The following is a 21,511-nucleotide window of genomic DNA, read 5'->3' as shown; positions in this document are numbered from 1 at the left end:
CTCTCGGGGAGATCACCTTCTTCAACTGGAAGTCAGTCTGAGTGTCCATTTAGAAATGTGGATGCTTTGCCAAAGCCCTTCAAGCCCTGCAAAATTGGCCCAGAGCTACCTTTGCCAGATATCTGACCCTGGGAAGTTTATACCCAGAAAATCTTGCTCGTCTCTCTGCTGGGCTCAAATCTAGCTGCTTCTACTGCAGACGAACACAGTGCCCCACCTGAAATGCGTTCGATAGAGTTCTAACTGCAAGCGTTGAGTGTTTCTTGGGAGGCTGGTACTGCTTGTGGTATGTTCTCCAAAGAGACTACCCGCTTGATCTTACCTGTCCGTCTCACCCGCCACTTGATTCCCCCCACCCAGACTCTGCCTTCTGCAGTGGCGATGCTACGTGGGAGAGCCTTGTGGTGGGGCTTCCGTGCCTTTGGGAAACTTGGGGGCAACTGTTATTGGAAGTTAACTGGCTAGTTAGTTAAGTTAGTCTTCTTGAGCTTAGCAGAGTGCACCTTGCCTGCGTGCTGTAAAAGCCGTTTGGTCTCAGTGCACCGGCAGAGTCACCAAGGTACGCAGAGCTGCTTTTCTGTTTCAAGACTAGTAATCGGCCTTTTATTTAGGAACTACCTTCTAGATCAGGGGTGTCAAACGTGCGGCCCGAAGGTGGATCAGGCCCCCAGAGGGTTCCTATCAGGCCCGCGAGCAACTCACTGTCATGATGATGATGATGATATTGGATTTATATCCTGCCCTCCACTCCGAATCTCAGAGTCTCAGAGCAGCTCACAATCTCCTTGATCTTCCTCCCCCACAACAGACACCCTGTGAGGTGGGTGGGGCTGAGAGGGATCTCACAGCAGCTGCCCTTTCAAGGACCAACCTCTGCCAGAGAGCCTATGGCTGACCCAAGGCTATTCCAGCAGGCGCAAGTGGAGGAGTGGGGAATCAAACCCCGTTCTCCCAGATAAGAGTCTGCACACTTAACCGCTACACCAAACTGGCAAGGACAACTCCTGCCAGAGCTATGGCTGACCCAAGGCCATTCCAGCAGCTGCATGTGGAGGAGTGGGGAATCACACCCGGTTCTCCCAGATAAGAGTCCACACACTTAATCACTGCTTCCTTCTCTTTCTTTTGCTTCCTTCTGCATCGGAGCTTGCTTTGCCAGGCTTGCTCAGTTGCACAGAAGCTACAGGGCAAAACCTCTATATTCTCTATTGGCTGAACAGCACATGAAGCAACTTATGTACAAAAGCTCAAAATGTCCAGCCATTTCATATTAAAAGCAGGTTTGCAACTTACAGACACACATCTGAACAGCTGCTCAACAGCATAATCAAGATGGCTACAGCACAGACATTGTCTCCAGTTTTTGATGCAATAACTCAGGGCAAGAGGTGTTAGTTATCAGAGACTGTTAAATAAAAATATTGCAAGAGTGCTAATCTTTTAAGCATGCTTTAATTTAATTTAATTTTTTTAAAAAAAATCTTTAATTGTGTTTGTGCCCTTTATAAAGTTTATATCTCCACTACCTGGCATTACATCTTATGGGACACATGGCCCAACAAGGTCTCATCGTGTCAGATCCAGCCCTCATAACAAACGAGTTTGACACCCCTGTTCTGGATAGTAAAGCTTCAGACGTAGAGGCAGAACTAATCAACCTTGGAATGGATCCGGTCCGGATGCAGAGAGTGATCCAGCCACCGTTGTGGATGTGTGGGAAGAAGAAGGGGCGGGGCATGAGAGAGGGAATGGAAAGTGTTTGCCTGTCTGTCTCACTGAAGCGTTTGCTGCAAACACACACACACACACACCCCGCTTGTGACAGCATCTTGGTCTTCTCTTCCACAAGTTTTTGTCTGGTACAAATGGCCTGAAAGCCGGCAGGTCGATTCTTTCTGAGTGACAGGGACCAATTCCGATGTTACATATACGTCCCACTCCGGTGTTTGTTAGGTGAATTGTCCTGTTGATTTGTACAGGTTTGCATTATGCCATCTGTCCTGAGTCTCAGTGAGAGAGGCGAACGATGAAGGATGTAAATAAAATGGGGGGGGCAGGATTATTTCGTGGCTGCCTCCCCCAGGGCCTGATTCCTTTTCTAGTGTTGGCCAGAAATTTTTAGGGAGCGGGTGGGGCCAGGTGGAGCGTTGGCCCGAACAAGGCGTCCGATTGGCCGTTGGAGATTGGAGTGGCTGTGCGGGTTTTTAAAAGCGTTGCTTTGGCCGTAGCTCCCGTCACACCACAGGGATCATCGCTGTGTGACTGGAGAGGTAAGTTGTGGCGGCCATTTTGTGGGCTGGCTGCAGCTCCCGTGGCAGCCATTTTGTGGCTGTGCCCAACATGCTAATTCCAAAGGTGCCCACAGGCTTAGAAAAGCAGGGGACCCTCCCTGGCCAAGGTGGTGTTTTCCAGGGTGTGTTTCTCATCCTAGATTAAGACTTCGCCCCTCTTTGGGATCCTTGAACAGTCAGGATTCCCAGTCTGTAATGGTGCCACCCCCCACCCCCCCTTTATTTAACTCCCCTTGTACAAATTGCTGTCTGCCTTCATAAGGGCTAGAAACTTACAAAGTGGATAGGTGACTGACTTTCTGTACCCAGTTCTGCGTGGGATGAGATGCTCATTCATAACAGCATAAGAACAAAAGAGAAGCCATGTTGGATCCAGTCAACACTCTTGCGTCACACAGTGGCCAAAAAACCCAGGTGCCATCAGGAGGTCCACCAGTGGAGCCAGGACACTAGAAGCCCTCCCACTGTTGCCCTCCCAAGCACCAAGAATACAGAGCATCACTGCCTCAGACATAAGAACATAAGAGAAGCCATGTTGGATCAGGCCAGTGGCCCATCCAGTCCAACACTCTTGTGTCACACAGTGGCCAAAAACCCAGGTGCCATCAGGAGGTCCACCAGTGGGGCCAGGACACTAGAAGCCTTCCCATTGCCCCTCCCAAGCATCAAGAATACAGAGCATCACTTGCTCCAGACAGAGAGTTCCGACAATACGCTGTGGCTAATAGCCACTGATGGACCTCTGCTCCATATGTTGATCCAAACCCCTCTTGAAGCTGCCTATGCTTGTAGCCGCCACCCGCCTCCTGTGGCAGTGAATTCCACGTGTTAATCACCCTTTGGGTGAAGAAGTACCTCCTTTTATCCATTCTAACCCGACTGCTCAGCAATTTCATTGAGTGCCCACAAGTTCTTGTATTGTGAGAAAGAGAGAAAAGTACTTCTTTCTCTACCTTCTCCATCCCATGCACAATCTTGTAAACTTCTATCATGTCATCCCTCAGTCGACATTTCTCCAAGCTAAAGAGCCCAAGCGTTTCAGCCTTCCTTCATAGGGAAAGTGTTCCAATCTTTGAATCATTCTATTTGCCCTTTTCTGGGCTTTTTCCAATGCTATAATATTTTTTTCGAGGTGCGGTGACCAGAATTGTACACAGTACTCCAGATGCAGATGCGGCTGCACCACTGATTGATTAATTCATTCCATCTAATTCATTCCGCCTAAAGAGGCAAATATACCTGCAGCCAATTTCATGCCATACTTTGGGGCAGGTGTGGCCAAACTGTGACTTGGAGCCACATGTGGCTCTTTCGTGCATATTGTGTGGCTCTCAAAGCCTCCCCCATCCTGTCAGCCGGCTCCAAGGAGGCGTTTCTCTTCTTTAAATCGCTTCTCCAAGTCAAGCTAGCCAAAGGCTTGGAGAATGCATTTAAAGTTGCTTTTTTTCACTTCTCCCTCCCCATCTATTTCCCTCCCTTCCTTGCAGCTCTCAAACATCTGATATTCGTGTCTTGGAGCTCTCAGACATCTGACATTTATTCTATGTGGCTCTTACCTTAAGCAAGTTTGGCCACCCCTGCTTTAGGGTATGGGGGGGGTGTTGGCACCAAGGCGTCCCGTTCTTGGGCTCAAGAGTCCTAGTGCCTCCGTGCTACTGCCAGGCATGCAAAATGCCAAGCTTGATGTGAAAGTAATTAACGTGCCTTTTGCAACCCTCTCATTAAGTGCTGCTTCAACTTCTAATTAAGTTAATTGTGATCCGGGGCACCCACTCGGCCCCGTTTTCTCCCTTCCCCCAGCCTCGATCTTCGAGAGTCAGAAAGCTACAGAGCGGTTTGCAAGGCAGGTTCCTGGAACTGCCCCAGGTTGAAAGGGGATGAGGCAGTTTTCCTGCTTGCCTTTAACCGAGATGCAAAAATCCCATCTTAACATGGCAAAAGAAAATCGCACCGTGCATGTTCAGGGGCACTGTGTACTGAGGCAGAAACCGGGCCAGCGCCTCTTTGAACACCGGAGGCCATTGCCCCTGACTCGGATCATTTAATAGGAAAAGAGGTGCCGGACCTCATTAGCACAACTCATTCTGCATATGAACTCTTTGCCACACACCTGTGACATCACCAGAAGGTGTACTAAATCGTAGCAGCTCAGCATCTACCTTCGAATGCTTCTTGAATTAGAATTGTCATAATAAAACCTGATTCCCATCATAGTTTTTCAGTTACTTTCTCCTATGCGGCCACAGTGGCACGATGAAGATTTCCATCTGTCTGCTTTATATGTTTTGGTTATTTCCCCATTTTTGGTGGGGAGAAATCTTAGAAAGTTTGTCAAATTTTAGAGTTCAGCAAAATTCTCACAGGGGGTTTGAAAATGGAGCCCAGAAACAAGTCTTTTTTTTTTTGGGGGGGGGGGGGGGGCGGTGTAAGAAAAAGCACAATAAAATTTAGAACTTCCAGAGCTCCGCTCCTGTGAGCTCCTGCCCAAAATGAGGGCTGCTGTGACTGAAGACTTTTGAGACGTCTATGAAAGTAGCAGGGGAACCTTATTTTATTTCGCTCCCTTTCTATCCCAGCTTTCTTCCAATAAGAACACGAAGCTGCTTACTTCCTCCTCCGTTTTGCCCTCACAACAACCCAGTGAGGTAGGTTCGGCCGAGAGAGTCCGACTGGCTCATGGTCACCCAGCAAACTTCCAGGGCACAGTGAGGATTCAAACCTGGCTCTCTCAGATCCTACACCACACCGGCCAAATCGGAACAGGATGGGCTTGTTCAGTGGCTTGGAAATCCTGTTCAGGGCTGAGAGGGGATTCGAACCTGGTTCTCCCAGATCCAAGTCCGACACTCTGACTAACACGGAGTCTCAGAAGGGAGTGCTGGTTTCAGCAAGGCGTATCTTGGATTTTGGTGCTAGAGCTGCGTCTGTGGGTCATGCTCAAAAAGCACGATTCTCTCTTTCAGTGCATTTTTATTTTTTCCTTCTTCCAAGGAACTCAGTGTGTGTTTCCTCCTGATCTATCCGGCAACAACCCAGTAAAGGTAGGGCAGAGTAAGAGGGAATGACTGGCCCAAGACCACTTATTGATTGTTGGCAGGCTGGGGACTTGAACTTGCATGTCATAACAGCATAACAGAAGCCATGTTGGGTCAAGCCAATGGCTCATCCAGTCCACCACTCTGTGTCACACAGTGGCTAAAACCCAGGTGCCCTCAGGAGGTCCAACAGTGGGGCCAGAACTCCAGAAGCCCTTTTGTTGTTGCCCCCCAAGCACCAAAATACAGAGCAACACTGCCCCAGACATAAGAACATAAGAGAAGCCATGTTAGATCAGGCCAGTGGCCCATTCAGTCCTACACGCTGTCACACAGTGGCCAAAAACCAGTTCTAGCCCTCAGGAGATTCACTGGTGGGGCTAGAATTCCAGAAGCCCTCCCACTTTTGCCCCCCAGACACCAAGAAGCCTGCTTGTGGGGGAGGACAGGATAAAAATCAAAGAAGAATACAGAGCACCATTGCCACAGACGGAGTGTTCCATCTGATGGACTGTTCCATTAGCTTCTGGCTAATAGCCACTCATGGATCTGTGCTCTATATAAGAACATAAGAGAAGCCATGTTGGATCAGGCTAATGGCCCATCCAGTCCAATACTCTGTGTCACATAAGAACATAAGAGAAGCCATGTTGGCTCAGGCCAGTAGCCCATCCAGCCCAACACTCTGTGTCACACAGTGGCCAAAACCCAGGCGCCCTCAGGAGGCCCACCAGTGGCACCAGAACTCCAGTAGCCCTCCCAATGTTGCCCCCCAAGCAATACAGAGCATCACTGCCCCAGTTGGAGTCTCCCAGGTCTTGGTCCAGAGCTCTAACCACCGCATGACTGACTGCCTAGCTGTTGTACAGTGGCTGTGGCATTAGGCTATCAAGCAGATAGGTCACCTCATGGCTGCCGTATACAAGGTCAACTCCCAACCATAGAGAAGGCCTAGAAGTATTAGTTGGACTAGAGAAGAAGAAGACTGCAAGAGCTCCTACAAGAGCTATGGCTAATCCAAGGCCATTCCAGCAGGTGCAAGTGGAGGAGTGGAGAATCAAACCCGGTTCTCCCAGATAAGAGAGAACCACTTAACCACTACACCAAACTGGCTTAAAGGAAAGGAGCATAGCTCAGAGTATTTGCATGGCATGCAGAAGGTCCCAGGTTCAATCCCTGTTGTCTCCAGTTGAAAAGATCAAGTAAGAGGTAATGTGGAAGACCTCTGCTTGAGACCCTGGAGAACCACTGCTGGTCTGAGTAGACAACCGACCTTGATGGACCAGCTGTCTGCTTCTGTGCAAGGCAATTCCATGTGTGCATGTGTGTCTTTTCCCTCTGTGTCTCTGGGAAATGGCTCTTTGGGTCGTAGGCATAACCTAACACAGTATCTCTTTGCAGGCTGTGGGAACAGTGCTTTGAGTTACAACCTCTACCAGCTGGGCTATACAGACATCACCAGCATTGACTACTCCGCAGCTTGTATTGCAAGCATGCAGGATTACTACGCCCACTGCCCAGAACTCCAGTGGGTAGTAATGGATGCCCAGGCCTTGGCATTCCAGGATGCAAGCTTTGACGTGGTCTTGGAGAAGGGCACTCTCGATTCCATGATGGTGGAAGAGACAGATCCTTGGCATGTGTCTCAGGAGGCCAAAACACTCCTGGAACGAGTTTTGACGGAGGTGAGTGAGCAGACCTCCGCCAAGGCTTAGGTTGGAGGAGGTGCCACTAACCGTGGCTACATGTGGCTACCTCTGGTGTTTTCCTCAGTGGCACAGCTTGTGTTTTGTCCCCTCCCTCTTTTGGCTTAGACTTGCTGTAGAGCTGCTTTTTTTGTCTGAACAACTGACGCTTTCTAAAATGTGTGCTTCTGGACTAATGAGAGGTGACTCACTGAACTGCCTCTGTGTTGTGATTCTGGACTACCTTGGTGGTCTCCCATCAAACCAGGGCTTTTGTTTCTGGCAGGAACTTCTTTGCATATTAGGCCCACACACCCCTGATGTGGCCAATCCTTCAAGAGCTTACAGTAGGCCCTGTACTAAGAGCCCCGTAAGCTCTTGGAGGATTGACTGCATCAGGGAGTGTGGCCTAATATGCAAAGGAGTTCCTGCTACAAAAAAAAGATGATATTGGATTTATAGCCTGACCTCCACTTCGAGTCTCAGAGCGGCTCACAATCTCCTTTATCTTCCTCCCCCACAACAGACACCCTGTGAGGTGGTTGGGGCTGAGAGGACTCTCACAGCAGCTGCCCTTTGAAGGACAACCTCTGCCAGAACTATGGCTGACCCAAGGCCATTCCAGCAGGCGCACGTGGAGGAGTGGGGAATCAAACCCGGTTCTCCCAGATAAGAGTCCGCACACTTAACCACTACACCAAACTGGCTCGTCATGCGATCAAACTATTAACCAGGGTTGATTTTGCTTAGCTTTTGAGATCTTTCGAGATCGAGGTAGCCCGGATGCTCTCTGTCTGTCTCTCCCCCACCCCACAAACCTCGAGTGACTTTTGACCCAAGAACTCATGGTTCAGTTCCTTCGGAAGAGAGAGGGAAGATCTCTGATCACTCAGTGGGTGACAGACAGCTCTCTTTGTCTTCTCAGAAACCCTCATCTATACTTTACTGGCCATACCAGTTTTAGTCTGAGCTGCACTGAATTGTGTGCCTCCTCACAGGGGACAATCTCAACCACCCATGTGGAATCCCCACGCCGTCTCAGCCAGGTTCAAATCAATTCCCTCTGCAGCCAAGACAGGGAGCACCTCCGCAGCACTTTTGCCAGGGCAGTTAGCAGCTGGGAGGGATGAACAGGCAGTGAAGACGCTGAAGAAGAGGAAGGGGGCCCAGCCTTCAGGGCGCAGCCCCACCCCGGCAAGCTCCATTCGGCACAGGGCAAGAAAGCGCTAACTCCAGACGGGACGTAGGAGGAGCTGGTGGAGCATCTCTCCTCCCCCCCCCCTCACCTCTGTAAAGTTACACTCTGTAGGGTGGTGTGCATTTTTAAGTGGTGAAATTCCTCTTCTTTCCTCCTCCCCTTCCCTAACCCCCCCCCAAGCCCTGAATCGCACGCATTTGCCATGCCGACTCCTCCCTGCCTGAAATTGCCATCTGTGAAGCAGCCCTGCATCTACGTTTGTGAGGCACCCTTTGACCATGGCCTGGTTAAGGGTACAGCTCCAATGAAAGGGGGCCGGCGGCAATGTTGGGAGGCCCGGAGCTGGCCCAGTTCCTGCCAGCTGGGTTTGAGGAGCTTGCCTGGGAAGGGCTATACCGCATGGACACTTTCTTTCTCTCTCGCTGTCTCTCGCTCCATCCCCCCTTCTAGTTCCATCTTATTAGTCACTGATTCCCCCCACACACACACATGCGCACACCCTGGATTTGACCGTCTAGTCCTCCCGGTTTCCACAGCAACGGTCATCAGTATCGACTAGGCCCGACTAGGCCAAGGCGTTGCCATAGGGACAGGTAATGCCTGTAGGCAGCTATTAATTGCTGCGAGCTGTCCATCCCAGCAGGGTCTCCATTGAGCTTCATGTTGTCTGTTAAACAAGGTGTGAGGAGGGAAGGCTTTCCATTTCTTTCCCCCTTCCACAATTCTGTTTTGCCCTCCCCCCCCTTCCTCATTTATTCTTTTTTGGAGGCGATATAGGGCTAGGCCCTTACTTCAGTGCTTTTGGCAGCTTGGGAAAACGTGCAAAGGGACTAGAGATGCTGACCTCCAGGTGGGACCTGGAGATCCCCTGGAATCAACATCTCATCTCCCAGAGATCAGTTCCCTTGGAGAAAATGGCTGCTTTGGAGGGTGGACTCTATGGCATTGTACCCCACTGGGGGGGGGGGTCGCTGTCCTCTCCAGGCTGCATCTCCAGGAATTTCTCAACCTGGATCTGGCAACCCAAGCCCCCATCCTTCACCCATAGGAGCAGGGGGAGGGGACCTGGCAAACCTCAAAGGGACGTCTGCCCCACTCACGTTTCTCTGCTCAACTGCTTTTGGAAGGGGTTTCTGAGGATCAGCCCCTCTTTCAACCAGTTTGGTGCAGTGGTGAAGTGCGCCGACTCTCATCTGGGAGAACCGGGTTTGATTCCCCGCTCCTCCACTTGCAGCTGCTGGAATGGCCTTGGTTCAGCCATAGCTCTTGCAAGAGTTGTCCTTGAAAAGGAGCAGCTGTGAGAGCTCTCTCAGCCCCACCTACCTCACAGGGTGTCTGTTGTAGGCGGGGCGGGGGGAGGTAAAGGAGATTGTGACCACTCTGAGAATCTGAGATTCAGAGTATAGGGTGGGATATAAATCCAATATCATCATCTTCTTATCCCCCCTCTCTGCTCTTTTTCCTCGAGGAATCGTTGTGGGTGTCTCTGCCACACAAAGAGGCGGGGCTGCATCCCTTAAAGTCTTTTCCCCAGGAACAAGATCTTCAGTTTGGTGTAGTGGTTAAGTGCGCGGACTCTTATCTTGGAGAACCGGGTTTGATTTCCACTCCTCCACTTGCACCTGCTAGCATGGCCTTGGGTCAGCCATAGCTCTGGCAGAGGTTGTCCTTGAAAGGGCAGCTGCTGTGAGAGCCCTCTCAGCCCCACCCACCTCACAGGGTGTCTGTTGTGGGGGAGGAAGGGAAAGGGGATTGTGAGCCACTCTGAGACTCTTCCGAGTGGAGGGCGGGATATAAATCCAGTATCTTCATCTACCTCACAGGGTGTCTGTTGTGGGGGAGGAAGGGAAAGGAGATTGTGAGCTGCTCTGAGACTCTTCGAAGTGGAGGGCGGGATATAAATCCAATATCTTCATCTACCTCACAGAGTGTCTGTTGGGGGGGAGGAAGGGAAAGGAGATTGTGAGCTGCTCTGAGACTCTTCCGAGTGGAGGGCGGGATATAAATCCAGTATCTTCATCTACCTCACAGGGTGTCTGTTGTGGGGGAGGGAGGTAAAGGAGATTGTGAGCTGCTCTGAGATTCGGAGTGGAGGGTGGGATATAAATCCAATATCTTCATCTACCTCACAGGGTGTCTGTTGTGGGGGAGGAAGGGAAAGGAGATTGTGAGCTGCTCTGAGACTCTTCGAAGTGGAGGGCGGGATATAAATCCAATATCTTCTTCTTCATCTTCTTCTCTCTCCCCCCTCCCCACCCAATGCACTCAAACTTCAGTTTCAAGCTGGCAAAGTTCCCTGCTGCCATCTCTGGACAAGGCGTTTGGTGTCTTATTCACTGAAGGCTCCCTTGGGAGAAGAGGTGGCCATGCTGGATCCTCCTGAGCAGGGGCAGCCAAACTGCGGCATGGGAGCCTCATACAAGCCTTTCACACACATTGTGCGGCTCTCAAAGGCTGAGGAGGGATGTAATGCAAGCTTACTCTCAAGCAAGGCTTTTTTTGTAGCAGGAACTCCTTTGCACCCCCTGCTGTAGCCAATCCTCCTGGGGCTTACAGTAGGCCCTGTACTAACAAGAGGCCTACTGTAAAGCCCAGTGAGGATTGGCTACAGCAGGGGGTGCCTTGCAAAGGAGTTCCTGCTACAAAAAAAAGCCCTTGCTCTCATATAAGCATGCTTCGCATTGGGACTTCAGTCTAGATGGCCCTTGAAGGTCCCTTCCAGCTCTATGTTTCTAGGGAGAGTTCAGGCTTGACTTGATCAAGGACCCACTGATTTGTCTTTTTGGCATTCCACGGTGATGCCTGCGTGCATTGAAACTGGTTTGGGGGTGGGGGCACTTCCGTAGCTACACCACCAGAGCCCGTCTCATTAAATGGCAACAAAATTTCTCCAGATGCACGAGTTTGCATTCAACCAGATGCCTGCATTTGTTCTTTTCTGTTGTGAATCTCACCAGCTCCTAGTGATGGTGTTTGCCCATACCCTTTTTTCTCTAGCCCTCTCTGTTTGACGGGAACCGTTCTGGAGAGGTTTTGTTTCAGGGAAAGGTAATTGAAAGAGGAAAGATCTGAGGACTCCGTCCATCCTTCTAGCGCCCAATGAAATGTCATGGGAGGTGATACAGGGCTTAAAGGTCAAATGTGGGTGTCAGTTTCTCACCTCCTTTCTGTGCCTCTGGGTTGCCATAGCGCCATCCCGCCTCCTACCGCGTCCCCCTCCCCTCTGCTGTGGCTTACTCTGGCCTGAATATTGTCTGTTAAACATCACTCCTCTCACCTACCAAGAGAGAGCTCCTAAGCGGAACACCATCTCTTGTCTTCATAACACTCTGCCTTCAGCCAGCGTGGTTGCCAGGTTTGCTAAGCCTGCGGTTTGTCATTCCCGCCTGTCATTTCCCTTCCCTCTCCTGCTGGACACTTTTCGTCGGGAAGCAAAAGATGCCGTTTGACTTTCTCGGATGTGTGGATTTGTGAAGCCTTCCTTGGCCTGCAAAATCTGCCTTTGGCAAAGGCTCCTGCACTCTCTCCCCCCTCCTGGCTTTCGTAACCTCTTATCCTCGCTTGATCCGGGAATGCTTCTTTTTCCTCCCCTTCCTGCGTTCAGGGCGGTTTGCATTCACGTGCAACTGGAGAAAAGACCAGGCTTTTAGGGCAGGCGAAGAATCCCAGTCTCTCGTTTGTTACTTTTTAAAGCAGGTTTCTAGTCCCCATGGTTTTTACCTTAAAATGCAAACATGCTTAAAACTCCTGCAATATTTTGTTTAAATGGAAAGGGGGGGGCAGGGTAGGGGGATTTTAAGAACATAAAGAAGCCATGTTGGATCAGGCCTGTGGCCCATCCACCCCTGCCCTACAACACTCTGTGTCACACAGTGGCCAAAAAAATTATTTATGCACACACACACACACTGTGGCTAATAGCACTGATGGACCTTTGTTCCATATTTTTATCTAACCCTCTCTCGAAGCTGGCTATGCTTGTAGCCGCCACCACCTCCTGTGGCAGTGAATTCCACATGTTAATCCCCCTTTGGGTGAAGGACTTCTTTTTATCCGTTCTAACCCGACTGCTCAGCAATTTCATCGAATGCTCACGAGTTTTTGTATTGTGAGAAAGGGAGAAAATGCAGTTTTAAAAATAAAACATCAAGGAAAACACAAAGATCACAGCAGAAACATTATACCATCTCTCCCCATACGAGCCTTGAAGGCCATTACGATCGTCCAGCCAACATCTTCTGACCATCCTTGGCCCAAAGGACATCCGGCTTGCATCAGCCAGGGCTTTTTCCAACCTGGTGGAATCAGCTCCCTATAGAGATTCAGACCCTTCCGGATTTGTTACCATTCTGGAGGGCCTGTAAAGCGGAGCTGTTCTGCCAGGTCTATGGTTGAAGCAAGCGGACGTCCTCATTCTATTATACCATCTAACTGGCCTCCCTGCAATTATTGCCACTTCCTTTGGGGCCAATACTGTTGACGTCTTTGGGCAACTTAGGCTGCCGATGATAATTACGCTTCATGTGCTCATACCCTCCATGCCGTCTTAAAACAATTAATTTTTATTTATTGGCTTAATTGTTTTAACTATTCCGATGTTTTACCGTTGGTTTTAACGTTTTAGCTTGTTGGAATCCGCCCTGAGCCCTTCATGGGAAAGGGCGGACTATAAATGTACATAAATAAATAAACTTTTAAAAATGTTCTCAGCCTAGGAAAACATGAAACGGCAAGGCACTTCAAGCTTCTCCCCACCTCCCCAGGTCTATTCAGGTTAGCAGTGGCTCTCCAGTGTCATATCCCCCTTTGGCTATGGGTTCCCAAGTTAGAGTACTCGCTAGGCACTAGTTTTTACTCCACTGAGAAGAGACAAAGCCGGCTTAAGGCATCAACGCTTGGTTTGCAAGGACACAACTCCAGAAAGCTTCAGCTGGCCTTGAACATATGAACATATGAAGCTGCCTTAAACTGAATCAGACCCTTGGTCCATCAAAGTCAGTATTGTCTACTCAGGCTGGCAGCGGCGCTCCAGGGTCTCAAGCTGAGGTTTTTCACACCTATTTGCCTGGACCCTTTTTTGGAGATGCCAGGGATTGAACCTGGGACCTTCTGCTTCCCAAGCAGATGCTCTACCACTGAGCCACCGTCCCATCCCAGCCTTAGGAACGCTGGTAAGTTCCTCTCCATTGAAACACCCAGACAAAGTTGCAAGGAAAACGTAGAGTGGGCTTTTTGTGTTCACCCCTGCTCTGTCCAGAAGCCAGAGTGGGAAATCCATTCCGCATTTTCTTTGCAACTTTGCTTTCAGTTTTAACCTCTGCAAAGAGAAGGCAGAAGGAGCTGGGAACTTCCTTGCAGCCTTCGGAGCTTCACAGGGTGAGGACGGGAGGGGGAGAGGGGAGAAGAGAGCCCCACAGACCTGATTAAAGCCCTGGGCAGGTCGGTTTGGCCTGTGGGCAGCATGTTTGACACCCCTGCCCTACAGGGTCACCACGAGTCAGCAGCGGCTTGACAGCCGTTCCCTGCACCACTCCAGTACCAAAAAGCAACATGATGCCCATGGGTGCCATGTTCCCACCAGCACCTTTCCTCGTGTCAGTCAAGCGTTTAGAATCATGGAATTGGAAGGGATCCCCAGGGTCATCTAGTCCAACCCCCTGCACAATGAAGGAAATTCACAAGTACTTCCCTCTAAGTTCAAAGGATCAGCATTGCTGTCCGATGGCCATGGAAACCTCTGCTTAAAAACCTCCAAGGAAGGAGAGCCCACCACCTCCCGAGGAAGCCTGTCAGGAAGTCCTTCCTAATATTGAGCCAGAAACTCTTCTGATTTAATTTGAACCCATTGGTTCTGGTCCTACCTTCTGGGGCCATAGAAAGCAACTCTGCGCCATCCTCTATAGGACAGCCCTTCAAGTGCGTGAAGATGGCGATCATATCACCTCTCAGTTTCTAGGAATTGGGTGGGGCCATGTGAGGCTTTGACCCAACAAGGCTCCTGATTGGTCGTTAGAGATTTGGTCGCTTGTGCAGATTTTCAAAACGTTGCTTTGGTAGCAGCTGCCACCATAGCAAAAGGGTCTTCGCTGTGTCGCTGAAGGCGAGCTGCAGCCACCATTTTGTGGCTGGCTCCGCCTCCTGTGGTCGCCATTTTGTAGCAGCTGTTTTCTAGCTGGCTCCGCCTCCCGTGGTCACCATTTTGTGGCGGCCATTTTGTGGCTGAGCCTGAGAATTCTAAAGGTGCCCGTAGGCTCAAAGAGGCTGCAGGTGCCTGCTGAAGAGGTTCTTAATTTACCAAGGGACCATGTAGCAAAAAGAAGGACCTCTTCTCCTTCCCCCATCACCCGCTAAGATGCCTCTAAGACAGGGGTCCCCAACCGGCCCGTGGCCTGTTAGCAACTAGGCCATGAGTTGTATAGTTATTTCATTATATATTACAATGTAGTAATAGTAATAAGAAGTAGACATTGGATTTATAACCTCCCCTCACAATCTCCTTTATCTTCCTCCCGCACAACAGACACCCTGTGAGATGGGTGGGACTGAGAGGGCTCTCCCCAGAAGCTGCCCTTTCAAGGACAACTCTGCAAGAGCTATGCTGCTGTGAGAGCCCTGTCAGCCCCACCTACCTCACAGGGTGACTGTTGTGGGGGAAGAAGATATAGGAGATTGTAAGCCGCTCTGATTCAGAGGGAAGGGCGGAGTATAAATCTGCAGTTCTTCTTCTGTGGTGACCCAAGGCCATACCAGCAGCTGCAGGTGGAGGAGTGGGGAATCAAACCCGGTTCTCCCAGATAAGAGTCCACACGCTTAACCAAAGAGAGCCGGTTTGGTGTAGTGGTTAAGTGTGCGGACTCTTATCTGGGAGAACCGGGTTTGATTCCCCACTCCTACACTTGCACCTGCTGGAATGGCCTTGGGTCAGCCATAGCTTTCGCAGGAGTTGTCTTTGAAAGGGCAGCTGCTGTGAAAGTCCTCTCAGCCCCACCCACCTCACAGGATGTCTGTTGTGGGGGGAGAAGATATAGGAGATTGTAAGCTGCTCTGAGTCTCTAATGTAGAGAGAAGGCTGGGGTATAAATCTGCAATTCTTCTTCTTTACACCAAAATAAAGTGCACAATTGTATCATCCCAAAACCATCCCCCCCCCCACCCTCGTGTCTGTGGGAAAATTGTCTTCCACAAAAACAGTCCCTGGTGCCCAAAAGGTTGGGGAACACTGCTGTAAGAGAATGCAGTAGTGCAGGTTGCCACACGTCTGCGCGACAGAATATGTTTCTTAAGGCTCGTTGGGGTAAAGTTGGTGGGGCTGGAAGGCACCCCTAATTCGGCGTGGCCCCGAGTGCCGCGAGGGCTCCCCTCGTCTGAAGCATCTCCCTCCTTCCCCAATTCCTCTTCCCCAGCCATAGAAATCCACGCGCTCCTTTCTCCCTTGAGTCCCATTCAAAGAGGACCATTCCAGCCTCCCGCTACAGGCTGTTCTGGTTAAGCGATGAGTCATGAGAAAGGAAGGGCATTCAATCCCCCCACCTGTCACGGGGGGCCCGGGCAGCCGAGTGCGGGGGTGTTTCCCAGCTCCTCTGGGCGTGCCGCTCGCACCGTGGTGCAGGAGAGAGCGGGAGAAGGGGGGGGGGAGGATCCAAGCGAGGCCCGGCGGCTGAGTTAACATGCCAAGCACGCCCGGCCCTGGCCGTAAATGCCTTTGACTTTGGATAAAACCAAGCAAGAAAATTGATGTTCTTTTCCATCCCATTAGCGGCAGCTTAGTTCCAGAGAGGAGAAAATGATGATTAAAAGGGTCAAGTCCACTCGGCTTCAAACACGCCGTACCTTGGACACAGCGTCTCTTTAAGATCTTGGCTCCGGCATGTCTTGGCGGGCAGAGGACAGGAGGCACTGCTGGAAGCTAGGTTGCCACGGGAGCCAGGGAGACGAAGGGAGGGGCGTTCAGGGTCCTGGGATTTGTGTACGTTCCCCCCAAAAAGGGAGATTCAGAGTCTGGATTATTGTTTGAAATTGTGTCCAGGGAGGGGCTGTAGCTTTCCTCGCTGAATGCCCCACATTCAGAATTTGGTGTCTCCCCAGGTAATAAAGGGTGTTAAGAACATACAGAGCAGGGATGGCCAACAGTAGCTCTCCAGATGTTTTTTTTTTTGCCTACAACTCCCATCAGCCCCAGCCAGCATGGCCAATGTCTGGGGCTGATGAGAGTTGTAGGCAAAAAAAACACCTGGAGAGCTACCGTCGGCCACCCCTGATATAGAGAATGGTGGGGAATTTTTTTCTGTGGCCCCAGAAGGTAGGAACAGAACCAATGGGCTGAAATTAGATCAAAAGAGTTTCCGGCTCAACATTAGGAAGAACTTCCCTCGAACTGATAAAGTCACCACTCACGTTGGTGAGCGATTCTGGGATTCCTTGTTGGTCTCCCATTCAAGTACTAACCGGGGCCAGTGTTCTGACCGTTAGAGCGATTCCTCAGTGGAACAGGCTTCCTCGGGAGGTGGTGGGCTCCCCTTCCTTGGAGGTTTTAAAGTAAAGGCTGGATGGCCATCTGACGGCAATGACGATCCTGTGAATTTAGGGGGAGGTATTTGTGAGTTTCTTGCATTGTGCAGGGGGTTGGACAGATGACCCTGGAGGTCCCTTCCAACTCTGTGATTCTATAAGAGCATAAGAGAAGTCATGTTGGATCAGGCCAATGGCCCATCTGGTCCAACACTCTGTGTCACACAGTGGCCAAAAAACCCCAAGTGCCATCAGGAGGTCCACCAGTGGGGCTACAAGCCCTCCCACTGTGCCCCCCCCTAGCACCAAGAAAATACAGAGCATCACTGCCTCAGAGAGTTCCAACAATACACAGCAATCTTGGGCAGCAGTGTCAAAAAAAAGAGGCCCCTGGGAGAAGATGGACAGGGTGGTCTGACTCAAGAAGAGTAAGATGATATTGGATTTATATCCCACCCTCCACTCTGAATCTCAGAGTCTCAGAGCAGCTCACAATCTCCTTTACCTTCCTCCCCCACAACAAAGGTGGGTGGGGCTGAGAGAGCTCTCACAGAAGCTGCCCTTTCAAGGACAACTCTGCGAGAGCTATGGCTGACCCAAGGCCATTCCAGCAGCTGCAAGTGGAGGAGTGGGGAATCAAACCCTGTTCTCCCAGATAAGAGTCCGCGCACTTAACCACTACACCAAACTGGCTTCAACAGGAAGCAGCTCAGTGGGTCCCAGATCTGGAAGCGCTGGAGACCACTGGCACACAGTAGCTTGGTATACAGTCCCCGTAGGGTAGGCACAGTATTCCTGCATTGCAGACAGTAACTTGAGCAAGTATGACTCACCCACAGTTGCCTCGTGAGTTCATGACAGAGGCTGGGACGTCCTGGTTCTTCGGTCTCTTAGCTCAGAAACGACACATGTGTTGCATTGTCGGGGATGGAGCGTGGAGTGGTGCCCATTCGGTGAACTTCGTGTGATGTGTGTGTGTACTTGGAAGTCATGGCAACCTCTCATAACTGACCCTTACTGGGGGCCTGGAGGATATTCAGAGAGGTGGCTGAATAGAGCCTGCCTCTGCCTCCCAGCTCTGGTATTCCAAAGAAACCTCCCATCCAAGTACATGACAGAGTTCACCCTGCTTAGCTTTTGAGATATGGGCTGGCCTGGGCTATCCAAGTCAAGGGGCTCAGTGGGTAATCCTGAATGGATCTTTCAGCCTTGGCTTCCCAGTGCAGTGGACTCTAATCTGGAGAACTGGGCTCGATTCCCCACTCCTCCTCCACATGCAGCCAGCTGGGTGTCCTTGGGTCAGTCACAAGTCCTCTCAGAGCTGTTCTCTAAAGAGCAGTTTCGCTCAGAGCTCTCTCAGCCCCACCTGCCTCACAGGGCGTCTGTTGTGGGGAGAGGAAGGGAAAGGAGATTGTAAGCCTGTCTGAGACTCCTTCAGGTATGAAGAGCAGGGTATAAAACCAACTCTTCATCTTCGTCTGGAATGTCAAGAGGATGGACTTGGAGAACCTATGAAGCTGCCTTCTACTGAATCAGACCCTCGGTCCATCAAAGTCAGTCTTGTCTACTCAGACTGGCAGCAGCTCTCCAGGGTCTCTCAAGCTGAGGTTTTTCACACCTATTTGCCTGGACCCTTTTTAGTTGGAGATGCCGGGGATTGAACCTGGGACCTTCTGCTTACCAAACAGATGCTCTACCACTGAGCCACCATCTCTTCCCGTCATAGGAAGGAAATTATAGCGAGAGCTTCAAGGCTCTTCCCACAAGGGTTCTGACCCCGGTGCCCTTCTGCAAACACATGTCCGCACTAAAGCATGCGATAGCAGACGGTATGTGGGTTTCCCTCTGACTGTGAGGACTAGAAAAAAGAAGCTTTTGCCTTTCCAGTTCTGCTTTTAGAGATCAGCATGATTGCAAGGGGCATGGGTGAGACTCCCCCTGATCTCTTGAGAGCCAGTTTGGTGTAGTGGTTAAGTGTGCAGACTCTTATCCGGGAGAACTGGGTTTGATTCCCCTCTCCTCCACTTACAGCTGCTGGAATGGCCTTGGGTTAGCCATATCTATTGTAGGAGTTGTCCTTGAAAGGGCAGCTGCAGTGAGAACTCTCTCAGCCCCACCCACCTCACAGGGTGTCTGTTATGGGGGGAGAAGATATAGGAGATTGTAAGCCACTCTGAGTCTCTGATTCAGAGAGAAGGGCGGGGTACAAATCTGCAGTCGTTGTCTTCTTCTGAAAGCGCCAGATCCAATCCCACCCCAGCAAGGTCATCCGTAACTTTGCCCCTTCTTTTCTTCCAGGTCAGCCGAGTCTTGCAGCCCCGGGGGCGCTTCATCTCTATCACGTTTGCCCAGCCCCACTTCCGCAAGTGCCACTACGCTCAGCCCGCCTACGGCTGGTCCACCCGTCACGTCATGTACGGCAGCGGCTTCCATTACTTCCTGTACGTCATGCAGAAGGGTGAGGGGCTGTCCCCCTCTGACCTGGCTCTGGGGCGGAGCCTCCACTCACCCCTCGGCGCACCGACCCCCATCTGCCAGCTCCAGGACGAGGAGGGGGAGAACTTTCTCTCCACCATTGAACTGTGACCCCGCCCCCCCCCGGGGATGGAGCAAGAGGGGCTCGGCCTTTCTTCCCAAGGAAAAGGACTTGTGTGACCATGTACTGGATCGCCGCTGTTGGACTACCAGAGCCCAAAATCTTTTGGGTCACTCTGAGTGATTCTTTCTTGCAGATCTATATATTTATTTGTTGTTTTGCTTTTTAAAAATTTTTAATGCCTTCTCATCGCTTGGCAGCGGGATCCTGTTTTCCCCACAGAGCGGGATGGGAACGTTCTCTGCCATGAACTCCGTTTTGTATTGAACACTTTTCTCTAAAGTCCCATTCCTGCTATCAGAGGTCTACAAATTTTCATGTGAAAAGGGGTTGGGGCATTGGAATTTCCTGGGCTGGTTTTTTTTTTTAATGTTTTGTCCACGCCACGATCTTTTAAAAGACATTTTTGGTCTCCTCCAGTTATGCTGGAGTGGTCTGAACTGGGCTGTATCTTCTTGGAAAAGAGAGAAGGATCAAGAAAGAGGCAAATTCACAATCTTGGATTTCTCCCTCTGCCGTCTTAACAGCCTCCAGGCGGCTTTAGCCTGCTCTTTCTAAATAAATCACAGCTGGAACTGCCCGATGCAGATGTTGTCTTGGCTTTTCCCTTCACACGTGATCTTTTTTTTTTCAGTAGGAACTCCTTTGCATATTAGGCCATGCCCCCCTGATGTAGCCAATCCTCTTGGAGCTTACAGGGCTCTTAGTACAGGGCCTACTGAAAGCTCTTGGAGGATTGGCTACATCAGGGCTGTGTGGCCTAATATGCAAAGCAGCTCCTGTTACAAAACGCCCTGGGTGCGACCAAGGAGAGCAGAAATCCTGGGACAGTTCTGCCTGCCTGGCTCCTACACAGTTTTCACGCTTCGATCTCCAGGACCTCCAGACACCCCAGGCTTTGCCATCCAAAAGCGGATGCCTGCAATTAGAATGCATTGCACTAATTGACAGATACAGATGTGTGCTTTGTGCTGGCACCATTATACATTTTGGTAGTGCTGGGGACAGGGAGTCGTTCAGGAAGGTGGCTGTGTTATGTGCTAGAGCAGGGGTGGCCAAACTATGACTCGGGAGCCACATGTGGCTCTTTCACACGTATTGTGTGGCTCTTGAAGACACCACGACCCTGTCAGCCAGCTTGGAGAAGGCATTTGTCTCTTTCAATCACTTCTCCAAGCCCAGCCAGCCAGCAGCCTGGAGAATGCATTTAAAGTTAAAGTTGCTTTTCTTCCACCTCTCCCTCCCCCATTCCTTTCCTTTCCTCCTTCCCGTGTGGTTCTCAGACATCTGATGTTCATGTCTTGCAGCTCTCAAACATCTGACCATTATTCTATATGATTAGGGTTTGTAGAATCTTTCAGGCTCAAGTGCCGTGTTCTACTGGAGAAAGTTTTTCTTCCAGACGTTTCGTTCTCAGCTGCGGAGAACATCCTCAGTGGCGTTGCAGCCGGAGCAGGGGCTCTGACCTTCTTGGCTGCTGTGCATCACTCAATGCATAGCAGCCAAGAAGGTCAGAGCGCCTGCTCCGGCTGCAACGCCACTGAGGATGTTCTCCGCAGCTGAGAACGAAACGTCTGGAAGAAAAACTTTCTCCAGTAGAACACGGCACTTGAGCCCGAAAGATTCTACAAACCCTAATGATGTTACCAGCCGTGAAAACCTGAAATCTTTGATTATTCTATATGGCTCGTACATTAAGCAAGTTTGGCACCCTGGGCTAGAGGAAGAAGAGTTGTCAAGGGGAAGGTCACTGTCACAGGCTAGAGGGAGAAAGGGAGTCATAAGAACATAATGAGAGGTCATGCTGGATCAGGCCAATGGCCCATCCAGTCCATGTCACATAGTGGCCAAAACCCAGGTACTATCGGGAAGTCCACCAGCAGGTCCAGAAGCCCTCCCCACTGTGCCCCCCCCCCAAGCACCAAGAATACAGAGCATCACTGCCCCAGACAATGTTCCATCTATTTAAAAAGGTAAAGGTAGTCCCCTGTGCAAGCACCAGTTGTTTCCGACTCTGGGGTGACATCGCATCACGTTTTCACGGCAGACGTTTTACGGGGTGGTTTGCCTTTGCCATTGCCTTCCCCAGTCACCTGCACTTCCCCCCCCAGCAAGCTGGGTCCTCAGTTTACTGACCTCGGAAGGATGGAAGGCTGAGTCAACCTCGAGCCGGCTACCTGAACCCAGCTTCCGGTGGG

At 50.8% G+C, this 21,511-nt stretch overlaps 1 protein-coding gene across 1 annotated transcript in view; it reads left to right on the top strand.

The window, feature by feature from the left end:
- The window catches only part of EEF1AKMT4 (EEF1A lysine methyltransferase 4), a 42,396-nt gene extending 22,500 nt beyond the window's left edge, over window positions 1–19,896 (top strand). The window contains exons 2-3 of the mRNA XM_060242804.1: window positions 6,728–7,011; window positions 19,016–19,896. Coding sequence (XP_060098787.1) covers window positions 6,728–7,011; window positions 19,016–19,303 — 572 coding nt within the window. The 3' untranslated portion in view covers window positions 19,304–19,896. The remainder of the gene's footprint in view (window positions 1–6,727; window positions 7,012–19,015) is intronic.
- The last annotated feature ends 1,615 nt before the right edge of the window (window positions 19,897–21,511 follow it).

The sequence above is a fragment of the Heteronotia binoei genome, chromosome 6 (genome assembly GCF_032191835.1).
Source record: "Heteronotia binoei isolate CCM8104 ecotype False Entrance Well chromosome 6, APGP_CSIRO_Hbin_v1, whole genome shotgun sequence".
Classification (NCBI taxonomy): domain Eukaryota; kingdom Metazoa; phylum Chordata; class Lepidosauria; order Squamata; family Gekkonidae; genus Heteronotia; species Heteronotia binoei.
This window is presented reverse-complemented; position numbering and strand designations above follow the sequence as displayed.